Raw genomic sequence first — 16437 nt, forward strand, 5'->3', positions numbered from 1 at the left:
TACAGAAAGCAACGAGGAGTCACTGAAGATTTTTGAGGGTAAAAGAAAGATAAAATAAGAGAATTACTTCCAAGTGATTAGTCTGGAAGTATATATGGGGGATAATCTTGTGCTGTGAATGAGGGTCAGTGTTTGGTTACAACTTAGGGGCACATTACCGTGACCTTGGGTGTAGGACTCAAAAAAGATGACTAAAACATCATATGACAAACAGGGAAGATTCAAGGGCAGTTAAACCTTTCATCAACAGGCAGTCCCTCTATGAAGACTGGGAAGGAGTGGGGGGCTCATGGATGAAGAATGACAAGGTAATACGATGGTATAGGAGAGCAGAGTAGTCGGGTGGATTGTGGGAATGGCCGAGAAGCACAAGGAGTCAGGAGGCTGAAGACTGAGAAAACTGATGGGCCAAACAACCAAAGGCACAAGGAGGAAAAACAAGAGATAAGGAAGGACAGGCATATGTGAACAGAAGAGATTATTAGACACCAAATTTTTAATAATCTGCAGAAAATAAAACTCAGGCCTACAAGTAGGTATCGTTGTCTACTGCTTTCAAGTCACTTAAAATCTCCCAATGTTCCATTTGATTCTTTGAAAACGTGACTCTAAGGCTAATGTGAACTGATTTGAATCTGCTGGCAAGAGTCAGAATGCCTTCTGCTCTGTGGACAGAAAGGCTTCTAGGTCAACTGGTCAGCCCAGAACCCACTAAGCAAAATTTTGGTATATCAAGTTAATAGAATTCCCAAGCATTTTGGTGACTTCTACTTCTCTCCTTCCCTTCTTCCTCCCCGAATTCAAAGTTTCAGGCACTTCCAAACCAAACAACTGATCCCCAAGGCAACCTTCCTCTTCCACCAACCTCTTCATTTTTCCCAGAAAGACCCTAGTTTTCTGGAAGAGTTCATTTTCTCAAAACCAGCCAAGCTGCCTCAAGGTCACTGTCAAATGTGGAAATGCAGCATCAGAAGACCCCTAGACCTCATTCGAGAGGCTCCCTCAATCCTGTCCAATCTCACAAAGGTGAGGAAACTGAAATTTAAAGGTAAAAGACCCAATGCCAGCCTGTCAATTAAAGGTAGACACAGAATGAGATGTCACTGCCCCAACTTCCCATCCCTCACTCCTCCTATTTCTCCTAATTAAATAATCTATTTCTCTTCCCAGATCACTGTCCTCCCCATCAGTCTTCTCATGGCATTTTTCATGTCAGCATTCCTGAAGGAGTAAATGATCGGGTTTAAGAGAGGTGTGACCACTGTGTAAAACACAGCAACTATCTTGTCTGCAGGGAGGGTGACACAGGGCCTCATGTAGACAAAGGAACAGGGTATGAAGAACAGACTCACAACTGCAATGTGAGAGGCGCAGGTGGACAGAGCCTTGCGCCGACCTTCTGAGGTCTGTGTCCTCAGGGAGTACAGGATGACCACGTAGGAAGCAAGCAGCCCCATGAAGCTGACCACTGAAATGGAGCCACCATTGGCAATGATCAGCACACCAATGAGGAAGGTTTCTGAGCAAGCCAGATTCAATACAGGATGGACATCACAGAAGTAGTGGTCAAGGACCTTGAGGCAACAGAAGGGCAGCTGGAAAATGAGGAATGTCCGCCCAACAGAATGCAGCAAGCCACCACTCCATGCTGCACCCACCAGGAGGCCACACACACGCCGGTTCATGATGACGGTGTAGCGCAGGGGCTTGCAGATGGCCACATAGCGGTCATAGGCCATCACTGTCAGGAGAAAGATCTCAGTACCACCAAAGAAATGGAGGAAAAATATCTGTGTGATGCAGCCCTTGACGGAAATGGTTTGCCTTTCAATAAAAGAGTCAAGGATGAGCTTGGGGGCTGTGACAGAACAGTAACAGATCTCCACAAAGGACAGGAAGCTGAGGAAGAAATACATGGGGGAGGTGAGCCCTTTGCTGGCCATCACCGTCACCACAATAAGGCCGTTACCCAGCACAATGGTTATGTACATGAGGAGAAACAGCACAGAAATGGTCTTCTGCACCTCCCTGTTGGGGGGAAACCCCAAGAGAATGATTTCAGTCACATTGCTTGGAGTCGCCATGTTCTAAAGTGCAGGAGCTGAATGGACTGGAACCAAGAACTTGAAGAGCTCTCTTTCAATAAGTAGACACATCCCTCTAGGCCATGGAAGACAATTGTTATCCTTTCCCTCTTGAGTCCCCTCTCAGCCTTGGGCTTCTCCAAAACATGTTCTCCTTGAAACAAGTGGACAAAACAATAATCATCAAATGTCTGGCTCCATTCCTAAAATACGATTGAGTTTGTAATAATGTAGTAAGTGCGTTCTCTAATGCAGGCACCTGCAGTAGGTAATGAATACTCACAAAGAAATGACAGGATATTTTCAACATAAGAACATTGAGCCTCAGAGATCCAGTTACTATGTCAGGGCCTCACAGCTCATACCTGTACTGTGCTCTGAATCCTTCAAGACTCAGACACTTCCATCATACCTTAAGCTCCTGAAATGGGCCTGGTTGTATAATTTAGATTTCAGATCAGTCTTGTCTTACACCTTCAGGCAGAACGAATGTATTACAGTGAGTGCTAGACCTTCTCAGTCTCATTCATCTTGCAACCTATAAACCAACCAGGCTCCCTGGCAGACATTTTTAAAAAGCGGGAATAGCAAAGGACAGTTATCAATTCTGACCACTGTCCATAAAGGAAGGGAGAGATGGAAAAGGGAGATGTGAGTCATTTGCTGATTGCCTCAGTGTCTAAACAACATCTGATTAGACAGACCTGGCCAATGTCTAAGGAACAATTCAAAAATCACGTAAGTCCCCCTTCCTAACAGCCTACTGTTCCCCAGATGTCCCAGCATGCTAACTGGGGGCCTCAGAACACAGAAGGTCTAAGAAGGGAAAGAGGCTGAGGTGGGTGCAGGATGGCCTCCTGAAGCAAAGACAGGCTAGAGAGACCCCAACAGGCACTGCAGACGCCTCTGAACACTGAAGAGGATGACCAGGCACACAGGATCCACAATCACAGCCTCCCCGGAGTGAGATAAGCCTTGCCAACAAACACAAAGGACCCCACAGTGGATATTCCCACACTTGACGGCCAGCTTGCAATATGGGCCAGCCCTCCACGGGGGGAGAGCAGCTGTGACACTGTGACCTGGTAACAAGAACCCTGAGTTTGGAGTCACAGGACCTGGACCTGCCTACCAGCTGTGTGACACTGAACAAATCCAAAAATCCCTGCAAGCCTGTCATTTTCATCAGGCAAAACAAAAATCATGTCTTTCCATGGTGCTGTGTTGAGAACTGAATGACCTTACAAGTTTCTAAGCAAATTATAACTGTGTAAGAGTAAAATTGATAAGAGTATCAGAATTGAGGATGCTTTAACTCTGCTAGACACTCTGTTAGTACAGTGTGTGCTGGGGACAAAGTAGAGGCTCCTGCTTCCCTAGGCAGTCCTGACACCCACCGTTGTTTGTGTGGTCTTGCAGCATTCTGGGTTCTGAGTTAAGCACCTTACAACAAACAGTGGGCTCCATAATGAAACAGGACTGAATATGCTCAGCAACATGCTAAGCCCGCCACAAAACAGGAAATACTGCGTGAGTCCATTTATATGAGGTCCCTAGGGTGGTAAGTTCATAGATGCAGAAGGGAGAACAGTGGTTGCCGGGGGCTGGAGCCATGGATGTGGAGTTAATGGATGCAGAGCTTCAGTTCCAGCCAATGAAAGTTCTCGAGATGGAAGGTGGCCATGGGTGCGCCTGAATACCACAGAACTGTCCCTTAAAAATGGTTTAGGTAGTAAATTTGTATGTTCTGCTGTTTCACCACTATTCATTAATTAATCAGATTCAAATGATTCACATTCCTCCATCTCCATACCCACCTCCAAGCACAATGGTTGAAACTTGACAACTTTGTTTCCCACCCACGTTAGCTTCTGTCTTCTGCCTATTAGGGAGCCTGGTGAGTTTCAGAGGATTTGGAATAACTGAGTTTGAGAAACTCTGACACTTACTGTAGAAAACCCACTCCACATTATGGGGTAAGGCAAGACAGATATGACACCGTTGTTAGGCAATCACCGTAAGTCACTCTCCAGGAGTAAGAGGGATGGTGGAAGCACTTTACATTTTGGAAAACACATACCTCAGTTCAAACATCAGCTGTGTGGCCTTGGGCAAGTGACTCAACCTCTCTGAGCCTGTTTCCTTATCTACAAAATCAGGATAAGACTATTCTCTCACAGTTGGGCCCTTCCCTGACCTCCCACAGTCTCTTCCATATCCCAACTGACCCACCCTCCATCGGCCAATATTTCACCCTCAGATGTTTATGCACAGAGCAGGAATCATAGATGGGCATGTTTCACCCTGGTGGCAAAGATGGCTCTATTACTAGGCAAATAATCCCTGTGAAATTAGATTTGAAGGTACATGCTGTGTGTTTCTATCATTGCTTTTGATTTCAAGTATCAGAGAGTTCCTCACAGATGATTGGTAAGGACAACTTGAGATTTCAGATTTTCAAAAAAATAGCAGTTTTTCTTTCCAAAGTTATTGAAGGTAACAGAGCAAGATGCATATACAGTGTAACCATCAAACTTTGCTCTTAAATGTTAAAGTTTTTAAGTCTTTACAATGGATGAAAAGGAAATTAACATTTTCAAAACTCTGAGTAAACATGGAAAATATGGGGCAACTGGGTGGCTCAGCAGTTGAGCATCTGCCTCTGGCTCAGGTTGTAATCCCGGAGTCCTTGGATCGAGTCCCACATCAGGCTCCCCACAGGGAGCCTGCTTCTCCTCTGCCTATGTCTCTGCCTCTCTCTCTGTGTCTCTCATGAATGAATCTAATCTTTAAAAAAAAAAAAAAAGGAAATGGAAAACATTTGAGAGGTAATTTCACAAAGAGATCATCAGAGTGGTAAACCACCAACAGTGCAGTGACATGTCACCTTGGTGACATTAATTCTGACTCTTTAACTGGCAGGTCCAAGGATGAGACTCAAAAGGTAAGTATGTGTTCCTCTCAAACAGCAAGTAACTGCACACTTTCAGGTTTTGTGGTGAAGAAAACCTAAACAGGGATGCACTTAGAGAAGTCTAAACACAGTGACCCAAATAAACAACATCTGTGAACATTTTTCAAATCTTCACAACAAACTGCCCTACCTTATGATTTCTCACTACACCTTTCCTGACGTGGAACTCCTCATTCTGTGGATTCTGACCAATAATACTGCTCTGAGCCGCCTTTTCCAGCATCCTCTTCTTGCACTTTTCCTCCAGTGATGTCTCTCACCAGAGGAGTCGCGCAGGGCTTCTCCTGCCAGTTCCCTCACAGCGCCATCACAAGCTGCTAGACTTGGAAAGAAGCTCATGAATTCCCCCTCCCACAGAAGGGAGAATCTGGGCCCAGAACCACATGGCTGGTCGGACAGAGGCCGGACTAGACCAGGCTCCAGGGCTTCAGGCCCAACACCTGCTTCACTCTTCTCTCCTCCACCGGCTCCTCCCCTGCTGCCCACGCACAGCTGGCTTCCAGAACAGGAGTGGGGGTCACAGAGACAGGAGATTCTTATTTGTAGCACAGGCAAAGCAGAGCTGAAGAGCAAAATATCAAAATATATGCCAGCAAGAAAATGAACAATAATGTGGGCTGGCTCAGTTCTCCACTATCCTAATGTTACAGGTGTAATTTCCATGCAGATAGCCTGAGCCTCTCCCAGGTCAGGAGAGGGTGTTTCTGGAGTCGGCCAAACTGGGCTGCCAGGACAAGAAGCCTGTGCATGCCAGACATGCCTTGGTGACTTGAGATCTTGGCTCCAGCACTTTGCCATCAAGGGTTGTATTGTTCTCTACCAGTTTCACGTGCCCCTGTCACATCTCTCCAATGCGATAGTGTAAACTTCAAAAATTTTTGAAGTGTCTCTTATCGCCGTTGTCACATCTTCCTCAGAGCTGGGAACTCAGATGTTAATATGAGTTTTTTATTTGATACCTGAATCCTCCATCTGCTACTATTTCAAAAACAAGGTATCACTGTGGGTGTCTTGTAAACAGCACAGAGGCTAAAGGAAATGTAGGGATATATAGTATAAAAAATAATAATAATAAGGTCTCTTTTTGAAAATAATTCCAAAGCATGCTTCCATAGAGATTAAGTGAATGAACCCACCTTGAATATTGTTTGTTGCCTTGATTCTTAATTTTATCTTCTGAATCTTTTGTAGTCAGAAGACTGATTCACTTCCATAAGTCACTCCAGGGAAATGTATTTGCTTCGCTAACAACCTCTACAGATAAACTGATCAGAGAAATAAAAGGCCTATGTTAGGGTACCTGGGTGGCTCAGTCGGTTCATTGCCTTCAGCTCAGGTCATGATCTCAGGGTCCTGAGATCAAGTCCCACATTGGGCTTCCCTACTCAGTGGGGTATCATTTTCTCCCTCCCCGTTCTTGTGCTCTCTGTCTCTCTCTTTGTCTCTGTCTCTCTCAAATAAATAAAATCTTTAAAAAAATAATTTAAAAAAGGAGTATGTTAGCGTTCATTGATCTAAAACTTGGAAATCTTGATTCAGGAGGTCCTCAGCAAAATGCATGCTTCTGTATAGCCTAATCTCCATCCAGGTTCAAATGAGACTAATGCCTACATTTCTACAAGAAAAGGCCAGATGTTAGAATATCTTAGGCCCCTTCAATTTTTCAAAAGAATTTCTCAAAAATGCATGAGTCACTAGTTAATTAAAAACTAGCTTTGCAAATGGCTCTGCACTGGCCAATGTTACTAGCAGCTCTGGTGAGACTCACCAAGACAACTGCTCTCAGCCAAGCTACAGAGTTACTTTCAGGCCCTGTGATTTAAGTAGGCAGGAAAGACTTTAACAGGATAATGTCTAAGGTCTGCCCCAGCAGCTGAAAGAGTAAGTAAATCTAAGAAAGTCTCCCCATACACAGATGTGTGTGGAAGCCAGAGTAACACCAGAAAGGTGCCAATGTGTGTGTGAAATACTCTGCCTGAGGGTCTGCCCACCCCTAGTAAGGGCTCAGTGAATGAACTGCCTCAGAATCTGTTCCACACATAAAGGTGCCACTAGATTCTGGTCTTCTCCTGTGGACTCACCAGGTGCCATCAATGCCACCACCTCCATGTGCCTCCAGCACTTCATAACTTTCTCACTAAGAAAGTCACAGGATAATGGAACAGGGCCAGTCTACTCTAACATCCAGCAGAATGAGGTTTGAGGAAAATATTTGCTGGACTATGAAACTGAGAGCATTTAACGTGTAAGAGATGTAGACTTCAATCAGAGAATTAAATTCCCTGAACTTTTTAGCATCTCCTGTCTGGGGAGTTTCTGAGAAGAGCAAAAGTCAACTTCCCAATTGCTTCCTTCAGAGGTTAAGGAACATAGCTCTAATTAATCCAATTATGAGGTTGGTACTTCTACTTGTCCCTCATGATTAACCCCCTCTTATCCTGGCTCCTAGAGGTTTCCCTCTGCATTCTCAAGCAAGTGACAGAGAGGAGCTCAGTATCACATCTCTCTGTCCCCACCACATGCTTCCTTAAGAGGTTCCTGGTGTTCTATTCTGACTTCACCCCTCATTAGACCAATGATGCCAGTGAGTTCCAGGGAGACTTGAATCCAGTGGACCTGGACCACTTCACACACATACTCCAACACATCACCTGATCACCAAACCAGAAATATAAGAGATTAATAATGGAATGAAACTAATAAATTAATATTTCTGCAAGAAATATTAATGGAGACCCTGTAAAAGAAAGAGGAATCCCAAAGAAATAATCCACAAAAACAGGGACTGAATAGGTATTACGATGACACTAACTTCATATCTTTCGATAGTTACTCTGAATGTGAATGGGCTAAATGATCCCATCAAAGGACGCAGGGTTTCGGACTCAATAAAAAAGCAAGACCCATCTATTTGCTGTCACCTGACCAGAGATTGCTAGACCTGGAAAAGTCTTTCAGATCACCTTGTCCATATTATTCACCGTAAATGTGGGAAAATAGCCAGAAAGGAAAAAGTATTGTGCAGAGATAACTCATGTACTGGTAGCATGGCTAACCAGACCCTTCCTGACTCTTTCAGCTGCTCATTCTTAAAGTTCTAAGTGTTTTTCCACAAACTGTCAGCACGTGGTTTTCATGTGCAAGGGTTTCAAGAAGACTAGAGCTCCCAAATTGCTAGGCACAATCTCCTAGGAACAATACATCACACTTGTGTTGGGCAGAACGGTGTCTTTCAACCTTTCTAACATCTCACAGATAGTCAAAGTACCACTCTACTATAGTAGCCACTATTCCCATTCAACAGATTCAGTAACCGAGACTCAGAAAGATTAGGAGGATGGTTTAAACCTATACAACTAATAAACCGTCCACCTGGGTTAGATGTCTAGGTATAACATTTCCTGCCCAAATAGGTGCCCCATTAGGAAACAAAGAGACCAGTGGGAAACCAAAGTAGAAAATGCCCCCCATTTTCTTCTGCTCTGTGTAGTAATGCTGCTTCATCAAAGTTCTATATCTTGGGGCAAACAAATTGTGAATCTATGGTATATATTCAATCTCTTCCTCCTAACCATAATCCATCTGAAACACTGCAAAAAAATCAAACAGTTTTTTTTTTTAATTTTACTCACTTATTCATGAGAGACGCCGAGAGAGGCAGAAACACAGACAGAGAGAGAAGCAGGCTCCACGCAGGGAGCCCGACGTGGGCCTCGATTCCAGGTCTCCAGGACCAGGCCCAGGCCCTGGGCTGAAGGCAGCACTAAACCACTGAGCCACCCAGGCTGCCCCATTTTTTAAAGTTCCAGAAATTATCACTACTTTAAGAAACCTATGTTAATTCCTTCTGCATATACATCAATAACTTCCTTATTTATTAGTTTCATACTAAATGACATTGGCTATGGTAGTAGGCTCAGCCTTTCTCCACTTCTCACTAAGAAAACTCTAGAGGAGAAAATAATGTTGAAAATTCTCAGTATCATTAACAGCTGGGAAGGACTTCTAAGAGTAACAAAGGCTGGACAAATGGCATGGAGAAACACAAATAGTGATCCATACATGCATTTCTGCTGGCCTGAAGGATGTAGAGAGAAAGAACACTTCTCTGCCTTATATCACACCTCCCTGCCACACAGCCACACATGCTTATGCACATGTACACACACACACACACACACACACACACACACACACTATTTGCTTAGAAAGGTAATAAAAATAACTAACATTTGGATTATTTTAATTTTTACAGCTTTATTGAAGTATGGTTGACAAGTAAAAAATTGTAGGTATTCAAGGCATATAACATGATGGTCTGATATATTTATATATTGTGAAATGATTACCACAGTCAAGCTAACCAAATAGAAACTCAGCAGCCATGAACTACAGTGAATGAAAAGAAAAATAATTCAACAGAGAACATTGGCGTCAGAAATGATGAATCAGAAGAAAGAATCTAGGAGTAGAAGACAAGACTTTTGAATTTATCCAAAGGAGAACACAGAAAAAAAATGAAAAAAAAAAAGGTGTAGAAAGCTTGTGAGACTGTTGGTGGGAATGTGAACTGGTGCAGCCACTCTGGAAAACTGTGTGGAGGTTCCTCAAAGAGATAAAAATAGAACTACCCTATGACCCAGCAATTGCACTGCTGGGGATTTACCCCCAAGATACAGATGCAATGAAACACGGGGACACCTGCATCCTGATGTTTATAGCAGCAATGTCCACAATAGCCAAACTGTGGAAGGAGCCTCAGTGTCCATCGAAAGATGAATGGATAAAGAAGATGTGGTTTATGTATACAATGGAATATTACTCAGCCATCAGAAACAACAAATACCCACCATTTGCTTCGACGTGGATGGAACTGGAGGGTATTATGCTGAGTGAAATAAGTCAATCGGAGAAGGACAAACATTATAGGGTCTCATTCATTTGGGGAATATAAAAAATAGTGAAAGGGAATAAAGGGGAAAGGAGAAAAAATGAGTGGGAAATATCAGAAAGGGAGACAGAACATGAAAGACTCCTAACTCTGGGAAATGAACTAGGGGTGGTGGAAGGGGAGGTGGGCAGGGGGTGGGGGTTACTGGGTGACCGGCACTGAGGTGGGCACTTGATGGGATGAGCACTGGGTGTTATTCTATATGTTGGCAAATTGAACACCAATAAAAAATAAATTTATTTTTAAAAAAATAAAGCTTGTGAGAACAATAGGATATCATTAAAAGAAACAGTCTAGAACTACCGCAGTCCCAGAAGGAGAAGAGAGGGAAAGGGGGAAGAAAGCTTATTTAAAGAAATAATGGCTGCATATTTCCCAAATCTAGGGAGATATTTGGACATCAAGTTCATGAAGCTAATAGGTCACCCAAAATTTCAATACAAAATGATCTTCTCGAAAACTATTATAATGCAACTGTTTAAGAGAAAAGACAGAGAGAATTTTAAAAGCAGCAAGAGGTAAAAAAAATCCTCTCACCCAAGAAACCTCCAAGGCTATCACTGGCTCTCTCAGCAGAGCCCTTCCAAGCTAGGAGAGTAGAATGGTATATTCAAAGTAATAAAGGGAAAAAACTGCCAACCAAAAATACTTTATCCAGAAGTCATCCTTTGAAATGAAGGCAAAATACAGACCTTCCCAAACAGACAAAAGCTGGTAGAGTTCATCACCACTAGACTGGACTTAGAAGAAATTCTAAAAGGAGTTCTTCAAACTGAAATGAGAGCATGCTAATTAGTAACGTGAAAACATGAAAATGTACAACACACCGGTAATGATAAGAATATGGTCAAATTCTGAATACTCTAATACTGCAATATGGTGGTGTGTTAACCACATAACTGTAGTACACGGTTAAACGATAAGCCCACAGTTAATCTCATACTCAATGGTGAAAAGCTAAAAGCTTTTCCTCTAAGATCAGGAAAAAGAAAAGGATGCTCATTCTCACCACTCCTAGTTAACATAGTCCTAGCCAGAGCCCATAGGGAAGAAAAAGAAATAACAGGCATCAGAATTCAAAAGAAAGAAGTAAATTGTCCCTGTTTGCAGATTACATAGAAACCCCCATTACATAGAAACCCCTAAAGACTCCATTTAAAAAAACTGTAAGAACTAATCAACAAATTAATTAAGAACATGAAATCAACATACAGAAGTCAGCTGTGTGACAATACATTAAGAATGGTCTTAAAAAGAAATAAATTCTATTCATAATAGCATAAAAACAATAAGGTACTCAGGAATAAATCTAACCAAGGAAGTGAAAAATCTGTACACTGAAAACTATAAGACTTTAGAAAGAAACTGGAGAAGACTCAAATAAATGGAAAAATATTCCATATTCATGGACAAAAAGAATTAATATTGCAAAATGTCCCCACTACACAAAGCCATCCATAGATTCAAGGATATCTCCGTTAAAATTTCAGTGGCATTTTTCACAGAAATAGAAAAAAAATCCTAAATCTCATATGGAACCACAAGAGACTACAAATGACTAAAGCATCCTGAGAAAGAACAAATATGAACATGTCACACCTCCTAATTTTAAACCATATTACAAAGGGGCACCTGGGTGGCTCAGTCACTAAGCACCTGCTTTGGCTGAGGTCATGATCTCAGGGATCAAGCCTGGTATTGGGATCCCTGCTCACAGGGAGTCTGCTTCTCCCTCTCCCTTTACCACTTACTTATCCATTCTCTCTCTCTCTCTCTTCCTTTCTCTCTCAAATAAATAAAATCTTAATAATAAAATAAACTATATTACAAAAATATAGTTATCAAAACAATATGGTACTAGCATAAAAACAGACACATAGACCAGTAGAACAGAATAGAGAACCCAGAAATAAATTTTTGCATACACAATCAACTAATATTTGATAATAGTGCCAAGAATACACAATGGAGAAAGGATAGTTTGTTCAGTAAACAGTGATGGGACAACTGGATAATCACATGCAGGAGAACAAAACTGGACCCCCATCTTACACTATTGACAAAAATTAACTCAAAATAGATTAAAGACTTAAATGTAAGACCTGAAACCAAAAAACTCCTGGAAGAAAACATAGGAGAAAGGTCTTTGACATTGGTGTTGGCAACAAATTTTTTTTGAAATGACACCAAAAGCACAAGCAACAAAAGCAAAAATAAACAAGTGGGATTACACCAAATTAAGAAACTTCTTTCTGCACAGAAGCACCTGGGTTTCTGTGTACTAATATAGAAAAATGTCCAAGATATATTGTTAAGTAAATACAGCAAGTTTCAGATCCACTTATATAATATCTTATTGTTTGTGTAAAAGGTAAAATAAGAAATAAGAATACATATTATAGGGATCCCTGGGTGGCGCAGCGGTTTGGCGCCTGCCTTTGGCCTAGGGCGCGATCCTGGAGACCTGGGATCGATACATGAATTTGCTAAAAGAAAATCTTTGTCTCTCTCTCTCTCAAATATATAAACAAATATGTAAAAAATACTTCCACAGTGTTATTTATAGCAATAAAAAATTAGAAACAATCTCGACATCTAACAGAAAGTGACTAATCAAGTTACAGTACATTCATAAGAGGAATTATCTTACAAGTTATTAGAATACACTTTTTGAAGACGACACAGTTAGAATTACTCCAGAAACAACAAGCCCTATTAACTTTCCTTCATCTCATTCTGCTCCTTTAATTTGGACTCAGCATCACTCTAAACCCAAGGATCAATACCAAGACTCAGCCTCTATTTCTCTTCTAGCTTCATTGTCCTGATCCACAGTTTCTTCATGGCCTTCTTCACTTCAGCATTTCTTAGGGAGTAAATGACAGGGTTGAGGAGTGGGGTGATCACTGTGTAGAACACAGCCACTGTCTTGTCTACAGACAAGGTAGTAGAAGGCCTCAGATAGATGAAGATACATGGCCCAAAGAATAAGGTAACCACAGTGATATGGGACCCACAGGTAGAGAGGGCCTTGCTCCGCCCCTCAGAGCTTCGAGTCCTCAAATGGAGCAAAATGACCACGTAGGAGGCTAAGATGATCCCAAAGCTGATCACAGACAAGGTCCCCCCATTGGCAACAATCAGCACACCAATGAGGAAGGTGTCAGAACAGGCAAGTTTGAGCACAGGAAGCAGGTCGCAGAAATAGTGGTCAATCACATTGGGACCGCAGAAGGGCAAGCGGAAGATCAGAAGGATTTGGGCAAAGGAATGTACAAAGCCTCCCACCCATGCCATTCCCACCAGGACAGCGCATACCTGCCAGTTCATCATAACGGTGTAGTTGAGGGGCCTACAGATGGCCACATAGCGGTCATAGGCCATCACAGTGAGCAGGAGGATCTCAGTGCCACCGAAGAAGTGCATGAAAAAAAGCTGTGTCATGCAGCCCCACAAAGAAATTGCTTTCCTTTCAGCCAGCAAATCTGAGATGAGCTTGGGGGCTGTCGTAGAGGAGTAGCAGATCTCCACAAAGGATAGATAGCTGAGGAAGAAGTACATGGGGGAACCAAGCCTTCTGCTGGTCATGACAATGAGCACAATGAGGAGATTCCCCAGCACAACTGCTATGTACAAAAGCAGAAACAGCACAAAGAAAACTTTCTGTACATCCTGATTGGAAGAAAGTCCCAGAAAAACGAATTCGGTCACATTGTGTGTGTTACCCATGAAGGCGCCTCAGGTGGCAGTAAGTTGGGTGGGGCAATCTGAAATGATACGAAAGATTTATTCATCAAGTGTGTGAATTATATAATAATCCCTCTCAAATTTAAAAAGCCTGTGAGCTGGATGTTGAAAGATGAGTAGAAGTTAGTTTGTTTGGTGTAGAAAAGGGGAAGATCATTCCAAAAATGAAGAAGAGCATACTAACCCATGAAAATCCACCCATGTGTGGCTGGAGCGAAGGGCAGAAGAGCAAAGATGAAACTAGAAACATAGTCTAGTACCAGTTCCAGAAGGATTGTTACGCATTTGGGGATTTATCCTGCAGACAATGGGGACTCACCAGGAATGCTAGTTAACTGGAAAGCAAAATCATTTTGTATGTAAAGATTGGACTGGTGGGAGTAGACCCATGGAGGGGGCACCTATTAGGAGAAAAATGGCCCCTCAGATGATGGTGGCAGCAAGGATAGTGTTGCTGTCTCCATGTTAGAGGTCTCCCTATGACGCCTGAATGCTTTTAGCTATCTTTTGCCTTCAGCTTCTCTCCCTCCCACTTCCTTTTGTTCCCTGTCCATCCTTGGTTTGCAGAACATGATTCTTACCTCTCCATTTACTCTTCAGACTCTTCAGAAAAGATGTCCCTTGACACTCAGCATTCGTTCTTATTTTTGCTTCTCCTAATTCCCTCCTTCTACGCTTGGTCACTTGGTGATTTCATCCCATTCCAAGGGTCCAGTTCAATCCATACACAATTCTTCTCTTTACTGATATCTCCTATCATATGCCCCAGTGGCAAGAGAAGCACAAACACCCTCTGTCCGACTGTCCACTTATGCTCTGACACAACCTTCTCCACATCTAGCCTTCCAACACCTTGGGTCATCACCAAGACTGCACTGACTGGTTTGCACACTGTTCTCATCCATTCTGGACCAAGGTGACTGAGGTCTGTGTGTATCAATACAGCTCCTCCTACAGTGAGGTTCATGACATTCATTCATGCCACAAAGCTTTCTTCCTCTAGCATCTGGGGCAGGTTCAGCTGATGAAGGACCACTATGAGCCAGAAGGGATCATAGATAGAGTTTATGCCTTCAGAGACAAAGATGGCAGCAGAGACTAGAGAGACCAAACTCTCAGCTCAGCTGGGGAATTTTACCAACAGGCCATTCATCAGAGAAAGTACTTCTAGGAGTCCAGACTCCTGGGTTTACATTAGGTTTCTTCAGGTGGTATCTATGTGATATCTAAAAAGTTCTTTAACCTCTCAGAGATTCAGTGTCCAAACTGTAGCTCGGAGATACTCCTGCCTTACAGGTAGATCCCACTCCCAGCCCATCCCAGAACTTAAGTTCTCATCCTCTGTACTGCCTTGAATTCTCAGATAGGAAATCGATCTTCTAAATCCATAAGCCCTACAGTCAGCGGCCCTCTTCTCACAGAACATTTTCAAACCATAGCACTTTTCACACTAAACTATAATTGTTTTGTGACCATCTGCCCACTAAATTGTGAATTTCCTGGAGGCAGAGATTATAGCTTGCTCATCACTCCATCCCCAGTGCTAGCTGAAGCACTGCCAAGAAATAGCATTCAGTGTATGTAGATAGAATCAATGGGAGGGGATTGCCTGGCTGGCTCAGTCAGCAGAGCATACAACTCTTAATCTTGGGGTTATGAGTTCTAGCCTCATGTTGGGGATAGAAATTACTAAAAAAGAAACAAAACAGAATTAACAATGAGTATTGAGGGTTTAGACTTTTTAACACAGTATTTGGTACACTGTAGGTAGTCAGTAGATATTGAAAAAACAAAGATCCTCCAGAACTATAGCTTCTCCATCTCTGAATCCCAGCACCTAACACTGTGCTTGTCTCAGGTAAAGACCAGACCTATGTGAGAGCACTTTGTAAAATGCCTTGTTTTTCATGGCAACATTCCCCTTGCTTTCAAAGTGGAATCGACTCTTAACTATAGGAAACAAACTGGAGGGAGGTGGGTGGGGGAATGAGGTAATTGGGTGATGGGCATTAAGGAGGACATGGAATGTGATGAGCCCTGGATGTTATACACAACTGACAAATTATTTGAACTATACATCTGAAACTCATGAGGTGCTATATGTTGGATAATTGAATTTAAATAAAAAACCATTTTTAGGGGCACCTGGGTGGCTCAGCATCTGCCTTTAGCTCAGATCATGATCCCAGGGTCTTGGGACTGAGCCCTGCATTGGGTTCGCTGCTCAGTGGAGAGCCTACTTTTCCCTCTCCCTCTGCCTGCCACTCCCCATACTTATGCTCTGTGTGTGTGTGTGTATGTGTGTGTCAAATAAATAAATAAAATCTTTTTAAAAAAAATTTTAGTGAGATTATAATCATGACATGCAAAGAAGCACATGCTTGCAAAACAAAACTCACCCTAGTGTTTCTGTGGCTCTGCTATTCTCACCACAGTTCCTTCTTTTGTATTGAACACAGAGATTTAAGTAACACCTCAGTAGTCAGCTCTTGCAGGTTCCTCAGTTAGACAGTTAGAAAATATGAAGACTCTGCTACCAAACAGAGCCTATAGGGGTTTCCAGATGGAGGATCTGCTCATCCTGGAGCCTAAGACTCAAAAATGCTGAGACTAAGCCATTGAGCCTCAATTACCAGCTGATTTAAAACAAGAGTAAAGTAGACTTGCCTCCAAGGTATTCC

At 42.5% G+C, this 16437-nt stretch overlaps 2 protein-coding genes across 2 annotated transcripts; both read right to left on the reverse strand.

Moving 5' to 3' along the window:
- Window positions 1-1154: 1154 nt before the first annotated feature.
- Window positions 1155-2084, reverse strand: LOC121472091 (olfactory receptor 4X1). Its single transcript, XM_041723091.1, has one exon. The coding sequence runs from the start codon at window positions 2082-2084 to the stop codon at window positions 1155-1157; it is 930 nt and encodes a 309-aa protein (XP_041579025.1).
- Window positions 2085-12808: 10724 nt separating this feature from the next.
- On the reverse strand, window positions 12809-13738 carry LOC121471944 (olfactory receptor 4X2-like). Its single transcript, XM_041722858.1, has one exon. It carries the CDS (start codon window positions 13736-13738, stop codon window positions 12809-12811), a length of 930 nt encoding a protein of 309 aa, XP_041578792.1.
- Between the last annotated feature and the right edge of the window lie 2699 nt (window positions 13739-16437).

The sequence above is a fragment of the Vulpes lagopus genome, chromosome 11, assembly GCF_018345385.1.
Source record: "Vulpes lagopus strain Blue_001 chromosome 11, ASM1834538v1, whole genome shotgun sequence".
Taxonomy (NCBI): domain Eukaryota; kingdom Metazoa; phylum Chordata; class Mammalia; order Carnivora; family Canidae; genus Vulpes; species Vulpes lagopus.

Excerpts from the sequence above, each read along its gene's own strand:
- LOC121471944 (XM_041722858.1), bottom strand. The coding sequence starts at position 13,738 with ATGGGTAACACACACAATGTGACCGAATTCGTTTTTCTGGGACTTTCT.
- LOC121472091 (XM_041723091.1), bottom strand. The coding sequence starts at position 2,084 with ATGGCGACTCCAAGCAATGTGACTGAAATCATTCTCTTGGGGTTTCCC.